Genomic DNA, 16,296 nt, shown 5'->3' on the forward strand with positions numbered 1-16,296 from the left:
GGAGAATTCCTTGAACCAGGGAGGGGGAGGTTGCAGTGAGCCGAGATCACACCACTGCACTCTAGCCTGAGTGACAGAGCGAGACTCTGTCTCGAAAAAAAAAAGAAAGAAATACAAAAAATTAGCCGGGCGTGGTGGTGCATGCCTGTAGTCCCAGCTACTTGGGAGGCTGAGGCACGAGAATCACCTGAACCTGGGAGGCGGAGGTTGCAGTGAGCTGAGATCGCGACACTGCATTCCAGCCTGGGAGACAGAGCAAGACTACATCTCAAATAAATAAAAAATAAATAAATAAATAAATAAATAAATAGGCTGGGCGCAGTGGCTCGTTCCTGTAATCCCAGCACTTCGGGAGGCGGAGGCAGGCAGATCACAAGGTCAGGAGATGGAGACCATCCTGGCTAACACGGTGAAACCCCATCTCTACTAAAAATACAAAACATTAGCCGGGCGTGGTGGCACGAGCCTGTAGTCCCAGCTACTTGGGAGGCTGAGGCAGGAGAATCGCTTGAACCCGGGAGGTGGAGGTTGCAGTCAGCCAAGATCGCACCACTGCACTCCAGCCTGGGTAACAGAGCGAGATTCCATCTCAAAAAACAAACAAACAAAAAATACAAAAATTAGCTAGGCGTGGTGGCAGGTGCCTGTAGTCCCAGCTACTCGGGAGACTGAGGCAGGAGAATCGCTTGAACCCAGGAGGCAGAGGTTGCAGTGAGCTGAGATCACGCCACTGCACTCCAGCCTGGCGACAGAGTGAGACTCCGTCTCAAAAATAAATAAATAAGTAAATAAATAATATTAAAAGTCCAGCCATGATGCCCTCTAGGCAGACATCTATAAACTGCACCCCCTCCTGGTGCCACTCATCCAGGCTTCCATCTCTGCCTTCTCTTGTCCTCAGAGCATAATAACAGGTTGGCATGGAACAGCTGCCAGGTTCCATGCAAGTTGTGTGGCACTGATGCTCCAGCTGTCTGGTGAGCTGTTATCATTGGCATCCTCACAGCTGCAGCTTAATAAAGGCCCCCTGAGCACCAGGCCTGGGCTGTGCCCTACACAGGCATTTGATCTCTTATTATCCCCATTATCCAGATTAGTTAACTGAGGTTCAGAGACATGGAGGGACCTGGGTCACGCAGCTTGTTTAAGGCCCAGATTAGGCTCCTAATCCACTCCCTGGTGCTGTCAGGGAGAGGGCCTACTTGTTCCCCATGCCTGCCTCGAAGATTCCTCCCCACAAGGGTCACTGTGATCACCATCTTCACAATAGCAACACCATCCTACCCCGCCCCTGCTTTCTTGCTTTGCAGGGCACACCATCTAACAGGGCCATTGTTATTGCCCTATTTGCATATTGTCTGCCTTTTTCCACTGAATTGTCAGCCACATGTGGGTAAGGACTTTGTCCGTTTTGCTCACTGCTTTATCTCTGGAGTCTAGCATAGTACCTGGCTCAACAAATATGCATTAAATGGATGAGTAAGTGAACAGTCTCCAATTCACAGACCACTTTGTCAGCAGTGCCCCCACACTGTTCACAGCACAGGGAAATGACTCACTGACTCCCCATGAGCACAGTGTAGGCTAGCCTTCCCTTCCTAGCCTCCACCATGAATACTAATTAAGTTTCTTAAATGCAGAGGTGGACGGCTGGGCTCAGGGCCCCATGGTCTGTCTGTGTGAAAGGGTACGCAGGGTAGGATTGTAGGAGCCCTGGATTTGAATCCCACTGTTTTACGCTGTTTTACCACCATCCTGATGGGTTGGAGCAAAGACTTCCACTCTCTAGGACAAGAGCTTCCAACTCTCCCAAGAAGGGCCCTCCAGGTGTCAGGGCCTCTGCACTTGCTGGTCATTCAGCCTGATATGCTCTTCCCCTGATCTGCTTGCTGTTGGCTCCTTCTCATCATTTTGGTCTCTTCTCAAATGTCACTTCTGCAGAGAACCCCCCCGAGTCCGCCAAGCCAATGTGAACTTTCCACACCCACAAAGATAACTTTTTTTCACACTGTTTCTTTCCTCCATCTCTCTATGAACTATTTTCATTTTTACTATTTCATGTATCTGCTTATTCATTTACTGTCTGTCTCACCAGCTTGATGCAAGATCTATGAGGGCAGAGGCCTTAGCTGTCTTATTCGTTGCTGAATCTTCAGTGCCTAGGACAGGGCCTGGCTTCTAACAGGTACCTTGTAAATATTTGTTGAATTCATGTTCCAACTTTCTCCTTCTAGAAACAAGGAAACTGAGGACCAAAGGCAGAAAAGGACATGTTGGAGATCAGAGTCAAGATCTAGGGGTAGAAGGCAGCAAGGTGAAGGGGAACTCCGTATCAGGAGGCTGTGACCTCAGAGGAAGCCCATCTGCTCTCCAGGCCTCAGTTTCCTCATCGGTAAGATGGAGTGAAACAGCCATGACCACTATCCAAGAGGCCTGGTACTAGGAGTGAGACCCCACCCATTGACAAATATATTCTGCGCAGCATCTGCGCACCTCAGACACTGCTAAAGCACCCCGAAAGCCGCAGAAGGTGAAAACTACGACACCCATGGTGCCCCGGGCGGCGCCTGCGCACGGCGGCCGGCCCGCAACGCAGCGGGCTCCCCCTAGCGGCGTCCGGGAGCGGTGCTCGCTCCGATCCCCGAGGGGCGGGGGCCCCGCGGCGCAGGCAGTCGGGACGCGCGGCTGCAGCGGCGGAGCAGGAGTCGGAACCGGGAGCGCTAGCGGCAGCCGGGTCGCAGCCTGCGGGGCCCGCCGCAGCCATGGGCAACCGCGGCATGGAAGATCTCATCCCGCTGGTTAACCGGCTGCAAGACGCCTTCTCTGCCATCGGCCAGAACGCGGATCTCGACCTGCCGCAGATCGCCGTGGTGGGCGGTCAGAGCGCCGGCAAGAGCTCGGTGCTCGAGAATTTCGTAGGCAGGTAGGCGCGGCGCGCCCCCAGGCGCCGACCCCCGACCCCCGGAATCCCCGGAGTCCCGCCCTGGGCACCGACGGCGCGGCGACCTCGCAGCCCCCGACGCTGCACCCGCGGCCGGCGCGCCCCCCACCCCCAGCCGGAGCGAGGAGGCCCTCCCCCCACCGCGAGAGCCCCTGGGGGCAGCAGTGCCGCCCGCTAGTCTGCAAACCTCGTCAAGCCTCCGGCTGCCGAATCACACCCCCTCCTCCGTCCCATCCTTTAGGGCAGACAACGCTCTGCCAGAAGCCCCGGGCAAAGGGCTGCCCCTTGCCCCCAACATGGGCATGGAGAGAGCCCGCATTACTCAGCGCCTCCGTTGGGCTCCGGGAGTCCCTTGGAGCGGGCAGCACCCGGGGGCAGCGTCCCCCCCCCACCGGGCTCAATGGGGGACATCCCCCTACCCCCATGGGAATTCCTGGGCCGTGGCAGGGGTCAGCCCGCCCATCCCAGTCCCTAGAAGAGGACGTAGTCCCGTAGGCATCGAGGACCCGGCACGGCCTCCCGCCAGCACATACACACCTCTGCGGCTCCCGCCGCCATCCGTGCGCAGCGCGGCAGAGGGGGGAGGCGCGGGCTGCAGGATGAGGAAGGGAAGAGGGGAGGAGAAACCACTTCTTATCCTTTTCTGAGCAGCCGGCCCCGTGCTTCGCCACGGTCCCTGGGTGGGGGGCGCCTGTCAGTGTCGCCCTCCCCTTGGCCTGGCCAGAGGAATCGTGATGGAGGGAGAGGCGGCAGAGGGCAGAGATGACTAAGACAGGGATGGCGGGAGGGGGGAGCCATTTGCAGAACCTAATCCCCCTCCCGCCTCTGATCCCACAAGGCGCTGAGAGGCCTAGGTGGCGGAGATAGGAACAACCACAAAGACAAAGGGTCCTGGGTTTAGCGGGGCAGGCAGGGTCGTGACCCGCAGGCTCCCCCCAAACCCCCAAAGGGAGGCAGAAATAGTTTTTCTGGTGCTGAGGAGAGAGAGGAAAGATAGGGGATCTCCAGGTACTGGAGGTGGGATGGGGGGCTGGGCAGACTGGGGGATGAAGTGAGAGAGTTTACACTGACCCCATCTTTCATCTCCCCCCCCATCTTCTTCAGAAACTCTTGCTTTCTTCCAATGACCTTCAGGGCCAAAAAAGTGACTGGCACATGGGAGAGGGAGGCAGGGGCCCCTGTCCGCAGAGGGACAGCAGTTCTGTCCAAGCCAGGTTCTGCTGCAAAACCTCAGGCAAGTCACTTGCCCCCTCTGAGCCTCAGTGTCCCCATCTCTAACATGGGCAGTGGGACTAGGTGGTTGTTCCTGCCCCTCAGATGTCCTGGGAAACCCATGCCAGCCCTAGAGGTGAGAGGGAGAGGGCCTGACTGGAGCCATGTGTGTGTGGGATGTTGGAAGGCCACTGTGGGGGCGGCCGTGCCCATCTGGTCAGCAGAGGGGGAGGCATCTGTCTCTCCAATGGCTCCTGCAGAACCCCCCTTCTGATCACATGACCCCCAGAGCTGCAGAGACACAGGCAACAGACACACCACGGGCCCCTTCCCCAAGGGCCAGCAGTCAGGGATACCCAGCAGTTTAGAGTGGAGAAACCATATTCCTACCTCTCGTCCTTTGAATGTTGGCTGAACTCCTGCCCCATGCCAGGTTGGGTGCTCCAGGCTTGGGGTAGGGAGGGGACCAACTGGTGATTTCAGCCCCCATCTACTGAGCCCATCCCATGCACCCTCCTATGCTGAGTCCTTCATAGGCTCCCAGGAGCTCCCCAAGAGGCAGGTACCATGATGCCCATCCTACAGATGAGGAAACTGAGACCCTGGAGGTTAGATGCCTTGCCCAAGGTCACACATTCAGGAAGGGCAGCAGCTGTTAGACTCCAGAGCCCAATTCCTAATCTCGACGCTGCACATCCTCTGAGAGTTGGGTCCTGCAGCAGGCACAGGGACGTGCGGGTGGGTGGGCCTCCCTTTCCCCATCTGCGGAATGGAAACGCTGACAGCCGCTGCCCTGCCTTCCTGAGAAGGTGACTGTGGGCTCCACTGAGTTCATGGGTGGAAAGGCGCTTTTGTAAACATGCAGGAGGGGGCGCTGATAGCCAATTAGGCTTGGGGACCCGCATCCCCAGCCCCTGCCCTCCTGGAGCCCATGACGCAGGGGCCATCCCTGACCACAGCAGATTTCATCTAGTACTTGCTTGTTGAGTGGCGGAGCAAGGTGTGGACTGTGCCTCAGGAGGCCTGGGCCCTCTGGCTGCCCTCTCCACCCCAATGCCCTTGGCCGTGGTCCCCACAGGAGGATGTGCAGGGTGTCTAGATGCAGGCCCAGCGCAGGGGAGGGGGCGTAGGTTGATGTGAAGGAGTAGGCAGGAAAGCATCCATGATCCCCTGAAAGCTAGTGAGAAGGCCAGGGAAACTGAGGCTCAGTGGGTTCCACCGTCTCAGCCTGCCAGCTCCCTCAAGGACTCCTGACCTCTCCAGCAGGGCTCAGTCCCCAGACGGGTGAGCATAGTAACAGCCATTCTGTCTCCTGGGGCTGCCCAGGAGCCAATCCCCCGTGGGAAATGCTTCAGAGGAAAATGTATCAGGGCTGCCCCAGGCCCACCCGGGCTTCTGGGCACTCAGGAGGATCCTGCTGTCAACTCTGCAATGGAGGCAGCCTTGCAGCTGCCTGGGATGCTGCTAGAACTTGTCTGGGTCTATACTATTTCTTCACCCCCTTCCCTTTTACAGAAGGGAAAACAGGCCAATTCATTCAGTCATTTAGCAAACATTTGTGGAGGGTGCACGATGTCTCAGCACTGGGAATTCTATGGTGGAAAAGACCAAGGCTCTGCATGGCAGAGGGAAAAACTCAGAAGACAACTGGAAAATGTGGTGAACGTCAGGGAGGGGAGCAGGGCTGCTCTCCCCAGGGAGGTCAGAGGTCTCCAGGAGGAGGTGGCATCTGAGATGAGAACCAAGGGATGAGAAGCTGTGTAACTTGCCAGGGGCGGGAGAGTTCCAGGCCAAGGGAAAGGTGCAAAGGCCCCGGGGTAGCAAAGAATTTGGTGCCTTTGAAGAACAGAAAGGAGACCCTGTAGCTGGTGTTCGGCTAGCAAGGGGGAGACAGGACCTGAGAGATAGGCAGAGGCTAGATCTACAAAGCCCTTAGCCTAGGAGGAGTGAGGAGTTTGGGTTTATTTTCCCTCTTGTGGGAAGCTTTTTAGTAGTGGAGTGACGAGCTAATTCTAGCAAGGGTGTGACTTGGGGAGGGGGTGAGGGAAAAGACAGGAGACTGGTGGGGAGGCTGCTGCAGTCGGCAGGGGGTAGTGGGGGGCCTGGATGAGGGCTTCAGCTGCAACGAGAAGGAGAATGGTGGGTGGGTTTCAGGATATATTTTAGAGGAAGTCCTGCTGGAGGATGAATGTGGAGGGTGAGGAAGGAGGAATCAATGATGACTTCTGGGACTTTGACCTAAGCTCCTGGGTGGGTGTTGGTGCCATTAACAGAGTCGAGAAGAGTAAGGAGGAGCAGACTGGGGGGACAGGGGAAGACCAGGGTTTGGTTCTGAACATATTGAGCCTGAGATGCCTGTTAGACTTTTAAGTGGAAGATGTCAGCTGGCAGTTTGGTGATGCAAGTCGAGAGCTCAGGGGGAAGGCGGGCTGGAAATAAAAATTTGGAAGTCGTTGGTGTAGAGATGGGATTTAAACCCGAGAGTAGATGAGCTCATCCTGGGGGTAAGTGTAGATGGGGCAGTGTTTGTGGACCCAGCCCACGCCAGCCTTTCATGAACAGATGCCTGGTGCCCTAGGCCAAAGGGGCCTCCTTGCTGTCCCTCCAGCTCCTCTTTATCACCCCCGCCCTGCTACACCCCCCACCCCAGTGCTCCTTTAGGGCCAAGAGTGGGTTGTCCTAGGGCAGGCCAAGTCCGGTGGGAATGTGGCAGAGGGGCCGAGAGCATGGTGTGGAGTCAGACCTGCCGAGTATGAAGCTCAACTCTGCCACTTACGAGCAGAGAAACCCTGGGCATGTTCCTCAAACCCTGCCCAGCTGCTATTCTCTCATCTGTAAAATGGGGATAATAATAGCACATCCCTTGTGAGATTATGTTGAGTGTTGAAACAATCCCCAGGAAGCACTCGGGGCAGGGCCTGGCATGGAGGCCGCGCTGCTTCTCTCCCTGCCTGGGCGCAGACAGGCAAGCCCTCTGGGGTGGCGTGGGCTGGGAGGTGCACCAGGACGGGAGCACGGGTTGGGGATCTTCTCCATCCAGGGTAGGGTAGGGGTCCTGATAAGCGACCCTCTGCCCAGAGCCCAAGGAGCAGCCTGGGAGGAAGGGTTTTAGGTTTCCCCATGACTCTGCCTACCCCCCACCCCCAGGCTTTCTGTCTCTCCCAATGCCCTTGTCCCTTCCTCCACATTCTTTTTTTTTTTTTTTTTTTTTTGAGACGGAGTCTAGCTCTGTCGCCCAGGCTGGAGTGCAGTGGCGCAATCTCGGCTCACTGCAAGCTCCGCCTCCCGGGTTCATGCCATTCTCCTGCCTCAGCCTCTCCGAGTAGCTGGGACTACAGGCGCCCACCACCACGCCCGGCTAATTTTTTGTATTTTTAGTAGAGACGGGGTTTCACCGTGGTCTCGATCTCCTGACCTCGTGATCCGCCCACCTCGGCCTCCCAAAGTGCTGGGATTACAAGCGTGAGCCACCGCGCCCGGCCCCTCCACATTCTTTTTTTTCTTTTCTTTTTTTTTTTTTTTTTTTTTTTTTTTTTTTGAGACAGAGTCTCACTCTGTCACCCGACTTGGAATGCAATGGCACGATCTCAGCTCACTGCAACCTCCACCTCCCAAGTTCAAGTGATTCTCCTGCCCTAGCCTCCCGAGTAGCCGGGATTACAGGTGTGCACCACCACGCCGGGCTAATTTTTGTATTTTTAATAGAGATGGAGTTTCATCATGTTGTCCAGGCTGGTCTCAACTCCTGACCTCCAGTGATCCACTCACCTCAGCCTCCCAAAGTGCTGGGATTACAGGCGTAAGCCATAGCACTCAGCTCTCTCCTCTGCATTCTATCCCAGCATGGACGTGGTGCTGGTCTCTGGCCTCTGAGAGTCCCTCTCTTTGTCAAACCTAGCCTTTCCCAGGGGAGACAGCCCACTCCCCACTATTAAGCTCTGTCTCTTCCTCTGAACACACCGGGATGCATCATAGTGGTCCCATTTTTCAGATTTGGAGATGGAGGCCAAAGACCATTAGGGGATAAATGAGACATCCTAGGCAGAGTGTTGATGACCTGGAGGGAGCAGAGGGAACTAATATTTCCTTGGCACTTGCTGTGTGCCAGGCCCTGAGGATACAGCTGTGAATCAGCCAGACCCATCCTGCTTGGGGAGGCTTGCAGCTGATCGGGGCAGACAGACATGAAATCCACAAAGAGCATGTTTGTTGTGTATTTTGAAGGAGGCTGCTCCTGTGTTGCAAGGAGCCTGACATTGAGGAGAGGGGGGCTTTCTGGGCCATTAGAAGGCCTCCTGAGGAGGTAGCATTTAAGATTGGACCTGAGCAAGACTAGGACGTGGTCAAGCCAAGGTGTGAACTTCTGCAGGTGCAGGGACTGTCCTGAGCAAAGGGTTGGGGGAAAAGAGCCCAATGGCTTTGAGAACCCGGATGAAGGATGAAGGGCAGTGGCTGAGTGAGGAGCAGAGGCCAGAGGTGAGACTAGGAGGGTTGGGGAGGCGGGTCTTGAGGGGCCTGTTAGGGGCCCTTTGACAGTCCCCCACCCACCTGGAGAGCTGCCACACTCTGCTCCGGCCTCTGCATGCTCAGAGTATGCACCTGCCACATACTAAGCACACACTGCCTGTGGGCCACACGTGGAGCACACCCCTGGGGCTGGAAATGTGGAAATGCACCTATCCACAGCCAGAGAACATCCTCTCCAAACCCACACCCCACCGTGGCCCAGAGGAGCTGGGAGTGAAAGGTGACCCTGGCAGACAGTATCTGATCTCGGCGCCAGGAGAATCGAGTTTCCCAGGCCCTGGCTGGGTCAGAGGGTCGGACCCAGGGAAGGGGGTGCAGGTGGGAGAGTGGAGAGGGTGGGCAGGGCAGGAGTGGAGGAAGCGGGTCATGGACACAGTGCTGTCAGGCGTGGAGAAACGGACGCCCACATGCCATATGTCTATGTATTCCAGTTATAAATCAAGCTGAGGAATTGCTAAATGCAATGCATTCTGCCCTCCCACCATAACAAACGCACCTTCATCACAACCTGGCCAGCTGGGTTTGAATTCAGAATTTCAGACTCCTTGGAGTTCCGTGGTGGATGTGGAGGCGTGGGGACAGGTGTCCCCTCTCTCCGGGCTGCCCCATCATTTCCCTCTTTATCCCTCCAGGGTTCACTTGTGAACACCCCAGCCCTCATATCCCAGCTCCAAAAAGGACCCACCTTGGGCCTGGGCTGGTCCCCACTTGAGCCTGGGCAGTGGGCTTGGAACTGCTTGAGAGGGAATTCTGGGGCACCTGAGCGTAGCCTACGAGGGGAGCACAGGCTTCAGCTGGGCACCTCCCCTGGCCCCTGGGGAACTCTTTGCCCCATGGGGAGGGTGAGGCCAGAGGAGGTCCAGAGAGGGACCCCTAAGTGTAAGTCTGGGACTAAGGGCTCCATTCCCCAGGCCTAAGGGCAGTACTGATGTCTTCTATCATTCCAAGTTTTTGTTTTGTTTTGTTTTGTCTATTTTGTTTTGTTTTGTTTGAGACAGGATCTCACTCTGTCACCCAGGCTGGAGTGCAGTGGGGCAATCTTGGCTCACTGCAGCCTTGACCTCCCGGGCTCAAGCCATCCTCCCACCTCAGCCTTCTGAGAAGCTGGGATGACGGGCATGCGTCACCACACCCAGCTAAGTTTTTTATTTTATTTTTTGTAGAGATGGGGTCTCACTGTGTTGCCCAGGGTGGCCTCAAACTCCTGGACTCAAGTGATCCTCCCACTTTGGCCTTCCAACCAGGTTTTTATTTTATTTGTATTTATTTGGCATTATTATTATTATTATTATTATAAACAGGGTCTTGCTCGGTCACCCAGGTTGGAGTGCAGTGGCACAATCTCAGCTCACTGCAACCTCCACCTCCCAGGTTCAAGCGATTCTCCTGCCTCAGCCTCCCAAGTAGCTGAGACTAACAGGCACCCGCCATCATGCCTGGCTAATTTTTGTATTTTAGTAGAGATGGGGTTTCACCATATCGGCCAGGCTGTTCTCGAATTCCTGACCTCAGGTGATCTGCCCGCCTTGGCCTTGCAAAGTGCTGGGATTACAGGTGTGAGCCACCAGGTTTTTAGATGGCAAAAATGGCACAGAGAGCGTAGGGAACCTGCCTAATGTCACACAGCAATTGAATCAGAGGCAGGCCAGGAACAGGCATGGGTCTCCTGCCTCCAGTCCACACTTTTCCATGTTTCTGTCTACCCTATTCCCCACCCCAGTCCCACCCACGTGTGCACACACCTACACACCTCAGCGTCTCCTCCTTTCTTCTTTCTGGGCGACTCTCTGGCACTCTTACCCATTCCCTGGAATGAAATCTGGCTAAGAAACAAGAATCATTTGGAGAAGTCAGGCCTGGCAACTTAGAATTACTATAAGCAACAGAAAAAAAAAGTAATATTGAGCTTGGAAAGTGTTCAAAATATTCTCCTAAATGGCATCTTCCCAGTGCCCTGGCCAGAGGCCCCAAGATCAACTGCCTGGCGGCTCCCCCATCCTCCCCATCTAACTTGGTCCCCATGCCCTGTGGATTCTGCCCAGTTCACTCCTGTCTACCTCAAACTCCAGCCCCTTCGTCTTAGCAGCAGAGTAGCTTCCTCCCTTGCCCCCCTAACCCATTCCCCGCCCAACAGCATGAAACTCTCTCCAGCCTCCCAATCTATCTTCCTAGCTTAAAGCCCTCTTTGGATTCCCTGCCCTCAAAACAGAACCCCACACCTGAGTTGGGCCCCTGAGGACTGATTACCCAGTCCTGCTTCCTTTCAGCCTCTCCCTCCTGGTCTACCTGAATATATTACAGTTCGTGGGAAAAATAGGGCCGTGCCCTCTCTCTCACTCTCCTGGGGTGCTATTGCATATGCTGTTTTCTCGCCTGGAAGCCTCTTTTTTTTCTGTACAGACAGGGTCTTGTTATGTTACCCAGGCTGGTCTCAAACTTCTGGCCTCAAGCCAGGTCTCAAACTCCTGGCCTCAAGCTGGGGCTTGAACTCCTGGCCTCAATCGATCCTCCCACCTCAGCCTCCCAAAGTATTGGCATTACAGGTTCCAACCACCGTGCCTGGCCCCTGGAAAGCTCTTCACCCTGCCCTTGTCTTCCTCTTTCACTGGGTCTTTTCTCCAAGTGTCACATCAGCCAACACCTCCTCTGGGATGCCTTCTCTGATCACCCTCTCCCGCCATGACCTGGCCCTCCCTGTGTGGGGTAGGGCTTTGTTTTCTCTCAAATGGGAAGCTGTAGAGGAAGAAAGAAGCCCGTTGCCTTGGGCTCAGAGCTCCTGGCAGAGGGTGGCTCCAGCCATGGTTAATATTAACAACGCATCTAGTCATGACCGTGTTATTCTTTAATCACTCTGTCTCATGTGCCTCTCTTCTTAGGTCAGGGAAAGGAGGCCACTAGCCAGGGTGGGGAGAAAAATCTCAGCGGGTGAATGCACCCTCACCCCCAACATGGGTCCCCATTTTGAAGGAATGCAATGCTGTAGCACATAAAAAACCCAGCACATGGCATGTGCTCAGGAACTGGGACCTGCCAATGGGCACCCCCGTTAGGTCCTTCCACAGCCAGGATCTCAGGGCATTCCCTCAGCAGCCCTAGGAGGCAGCTGCTGGCCTGTGTCCTATTTCACTGATGGGCAAACTGAGGTTCAGAACAGGGAAATAATTTAGTGGCCGAGCTGGGGTTCCTTCTCATCAAGATGCTGGTGATAAGAAATAAGGATCCATAGCCGGGCATGGTGGTGCACACATGTAGTCCCAGCTACTTGGGAGATTGAGGTGGGAGGACCGCTTGAGCTCAGGAATTTGAGGCTGCAGTGAGCTATGATCGTACCACTGCACTCCAGCCTGGGCGACAGAGCAAGACCCGGCTGGAAGGAAGGAAGGAAGGAAGGAATCAAGGAAGGAAGGAAGGAAAGAAGGAAAGAAGGAAGGAAGGTAGGAAAGAGGAAGAGGATCCAGATGTAGCTGCATAGTGAATAACTTTGGAAATGTCTATGATATGTTAGGTGAATAGAGAAGCTATCAAAGGCCTGATAACCCAATGTGCATGTGGGTGCCTGAGAGGCATGTGATTTCACCTTTCTGAGTCTGTTTCTTCCCTGTAACATAGAGAAACTGATCACTCTGATTTCACACAGCCATGCAAGAATCGATCCAAAGGCTGTAGATTTTCTTAAACAGCTTTATTGAGGTATAATTTACATGCCATACAATTCACCCATTTTAAAGGCACAATTCAATGATTTTTAGTATATTTACAGAGTTGTGCAACCATCATCACTATCTAATTTTAGGATATTTCCGTCACCCTAAAAAGAAATCTTGTGCTGATGTAGATTTTCAAGTCCCTGGCAGAGTCCCTGGCTGACAGTCAGCAATTCATCTGTGTTTAGCCATGATGATGATGATTAATGATAAAATGTTTACAGTGGCTCTCATCAGGTGTTGAGATGACGATTGGTTTTTATTTTTTGAATATTTCACGTATTTTCTGAATCTTTTTTTTTTTGTTTTTTTGTTTTTTTGTTTTTTTTGAGAGAGTCTCACTCTGTCATCCAGGCTGGAGTACAGTGGCAGGATCTCGGCTCACTGCAACCTCCGCCTGCCGGGTTCAAGCGATTCTCCTGCCTCAGTCTCCCGAGTAGCTGGGACTACAGGCGCACGCCACACCCTGCTAATTTTTGTATCTTTAGTAGAGATGGGGTTTCACCATGTTGGCCAGGCTGGTCTCAAACTCCTCATCTCAGGCGATCCGCCCACCTCAGCCTCCCAAAGTGTTGGGATTACAGGAGTGAGCCACCGCGCCTCGTCATTTTCTGAATCTTCTAAAATGGAGAACATATGATTTTAAAAATTAGAGGCAAAAGAGATCTATTTCCATTTTGAAAATATAAAGTCATCAATGCTTGGATTGATGGAACGGAGGGAGAGAGGGAGTGTGGGAAAGAAAGTATGAAGGATGAGAGGATAAGAAATAAGAGAAGGTAATAGGCTCTGCTTAATAGGGAGAAAGATTACTGTGGAGAGAGCACCTACCCAGAGTCAGGAGCCCTGGGTACCAGTCCTACCTTGTTACCAACTTGCACCATGATCTTGGGCAAGACTCTTCCCTTTTGTGTCTCAGTTTCTACCCCTACACAACGAAGCCGATGGTAGAGCTCATCTTCCATTCACTCTTTTGGTCAGTGCGGGTGTCCTGAGAGTCTGCTACATGCCAGACCCAGTGCTGGGTGCTGGGATATTGTGACGAACAGGTCCAGCCTAGTCTTTGCTCCCGGGGCCATCAGAACATCAAGGAAAGCCAAGGCCAGAACTGCCCTGCAGTGTTCAAACCTCAGCTTGAAATTCATGAGCTGTGACAGGGCTGCCTAGGGTCCCCTGGGGCAGCGGGAACAGAGAGGGACTTGTTGCCTGGGGGCAGCCTCACCTCCTCCCAACTGTATTTCTTGGCCCACCCACTCCCTTGACGGCACCCCAGCTCCCTGCTTCAGAGCGCGCCCCTGCCCACCCCCCTTGCCTTCCACCTCCAGGGTCAAGATCTGGCTGGAAATATCCTGCCCTCACCCCCACGCTCGCTGCCATCCTCCAGGAAACCCACCGTCCAACTCTCTCCCCGCTGCCTCTTCTGGTGACGAGGCTGTGGGAGTCCAGCCTGTGGTCTCAGCATGCCCAGCAAGCTATCGTTATTTATAATCATAGTAGCCACGATTGGTTCAGCCATCAGCTTGTATAAGCCTCACAGCAACCCATTTTACTGATGTGGAAACTGAGGCGTTTCACTGAAACTGAGTTTCACCAAACTCAGAGAGGTATGGTCATTTGTGCACAGCCACACAGCTCCTACATGACAGCTCAGACATTCAATGAGGGGTCCATCTGACATCAGAGCCCAAGAAAGAGGAGGCATAGAAGAATGACCGGCACTGGGTGCACGGCCAGTTAAGCGTGTTACTTCCTGGCGTCATTTGCATTCAGCAGGGCCTGGGAACCAGGATCCCAGAGCTCTGGCCCCAAGTCTCAGGTCCTAGAGTAGGGGTAGGGGTAGGGGTCACGTCAGCCCTTGGGTTCAGTTTCTCCAGACCCCTCTCACGGTGACAACTCCAGTTCAGACAGGGAGTGTGGCATTTGGGGTTCCTGAGAGGTGTTTATTTCGTCCCCTCATGTTTCACGTTTGAAGGTGCCTCTGCAGATGGCCAGGCACAGCCTCCCTGGGAACCCACCATCTGGTCCAAATGAGTGGGGAGAACTGGCATGCCAGCAGCCGCCCCTCCCACGCCGGGCACAGCACGCGGCCTCCGAGGCTGGTGGGCCTGACACTTTTCTCTGGGCACCGGTTCTGTCCTCCCTCAGCCTAACCAGGAGCTGGAGGCTGGATCTGGTCTGGATCCCCACTGGGGGGAAGGAGGGCCACCCAGGGGACCCTTAAACAGAGGGCTAAAGTGGGACAGTGTGTCCAGGTGAAAGGGAAGAGCTAGGGAGCTGCTGAGTCATGCACGTTCCTTCCCGTGTTGCCTGCGCACCTACTACGTGCAGGGCCTGTGCCAGGCAGGAACCCAGAAGTGAGTGAGGAGCTCATTGTCCGGACCTGGGGACCTGCTGGTCCTCCCCACTGTCAGTCCAGACGTGAGACCGGGAAGCAGACCTCTCGGGTCCTGGCACCAGGCACCAGGCACCAGGCCAAGGAAAGGCCAATGTAGGATTCGATGTAGGAGCCAGCCTGGCCCTGGATCCTCAGCACGGGGCAGATGGTCCTTAAACTTAACACAGAGTGTGGAAACCACCTGAGGATCTGTTTAGAATCCAGGTTCTGCCTCCCTGTGAAGCCCTCTTGAGATTGTAGCCCAGCATGCCTGAGGAGCATGTGTCTGGACAAACTACCGAAGGCATTCTGATGCAGGCTGTATGAGGGCCTCACTGAGAACCTGGGCCATGACAGAGATGGGCCACCTCCCCATCTGGGCACCAGGAGATCTTGGCCCTGGGAGGGGTTGACCCCCAGACATGGCCCTGCGTCTAGTCTCTGCTTCCCAGAAGCTACTTGTCCTTTAAGTAGCCCTGGGGAGGCAGCGGGCAGCTGGCCCAGACCCTGACCACCCAGCATTCTCGCCAGCTGGGCCCTGGGCTCCCAGCACCCGCTATGTGGCACCTTGGAGACCTCCACCCCTCAGGCTCACCAGGGCTGGGTGGGCCCATCTGCTCAAGGAGAGGCCTCTCGGGGAAGAACTCCAGGGAAAGTCCATGTCTCTGCGTGGGGGACTCTCTGTGGGGAGTCCCATCCTTTCCAGCCCCTCCTGCAGTTTCCATGGCAACTACTGTTGCCATGGTGTTGCTGGTGAGGAGCTGGTGGAGAAGAGGGTGGACCCCGGCCCCCACACCCACCCAGCTTCTATGAGAACAGCTGTTCTATCTCCACAGCCCTGGGGGACTCCCAAAACTGGAAGTCACGCCCCCAAAGGAGTCTTTGAGTAAAGGATGGGAGAGATTGAGACCGGAAGTCCTCCCACCCCCCAGCAAACGCCCTCCCTCTGTGCCGCCTGGCACACCTCTGTTCTAGCACATACCACACTGCATTGCATTATCTGTTTACTTGTCTGTCTCTCCCACCACACTGTGAGTTCCTCAGGGTGGGAACTGTCTGACTCATCATCTCCCATCCCCAGAGCCCGGCACAGGGCCCGGCACAGACTGAATTTAATTGAATTACATAAAAAGCCAAGTCTGGCTTCTTGGGTTTGAGGCAGCACCATTGCATGAGGAAGTTTCCAGGCTGAGGGTCCAACAGACACTCGGCTTTGAATCCCTGCTCCGCTGTGTGACCTCCGGTGAGTCACTTCACCTCTCTGAGCCTCAGCTGCTTCCTCTGTAAAATGATAATCTCTATATCACAGCACAGATTCGAGGACTTGGGGATTCAATCAGAATTTATTGAGTGCCCCTTGTGTGCTAAGCCCTGTCCTGGGCACTAGGATACAGTGGCAGACAGAAAGAGGCTGCCGTGCTCACTGGCAAGAATGTAAAGCATTTGCCTGGTGCATAGAAATGATAAATATACACAGGGCTTATCATCCTTCTCCTTCTCCAGTATAATTCCTGACTCCTCCCTAGCAGCCTCTGCTT

The 16,296-nt window shown here is 54.7% G+C and overlaps 2 protein-coding genes across 14 annotated transcripts in view; one reads left to right on the forward strand and one right to left on the reverse strand.

The window, feature by feature from the left end:
* The window catches only part of CIZ1 (CDKN1A interacting zinc finger protein 1), a 37,800-nt gene extending 34,058 nt beyond the window's left edge, over positions 1-3,742 (reverse strand). Inside the window, exon 1 of one of the 2 annotated variants that reach the window (XM_030817911.1) lies at positions 3,479-3,742. The gene's annotated coding sequence lies outside the window, so the exon portion shown is untranslated. The remainder of the gene's footprint in view (positions 1-3,478) is intronic. The other variant, XM_030817915.1, reaches the window with a different exon arrangement.
* The window catches only part of DNM1 (dynamin 1), a 51,551-nt gene continuing 37,899 nt past the window's right edge, over positions 2,645-16,296 (forward strand). For 7 of the 12 annotated variants that reach the window (XM_030817918.1, XM_030817924.1, XM_030817925.1 and 4 more), the window contains exon 1: positions 2,646-2,923. In XM_030817918.1, the coding sequence (XP_030673778.1) occupies positions 2,763-2,923 (161 nt within the window). In that variant the 5' untranslated portion in view covers positions 2,646-2,762. Of the gene's footprint in view, positions 2,924-16,296 lie in introns of all 12 variants that reach the window. The other 5 variants (XR_004031434.1, XR_004031433.1, XR_004031436.1 and 2 more) reach the window with 2 other exon arrangements.

Source organism: Nomascus leucogenys, chromosome 8 (genome assembly GCF_006542625.1).
Source record: "Nomascus leucogenys isolate Asia chromosome 8, Asia_NLE_v1, whole genome shotgun sequence".
NCBI lineage: Eukaryota > Metazoa > Chordata > Mammalia > Primates > Hylobatidae > Nomascus > Nomascus leucogenys.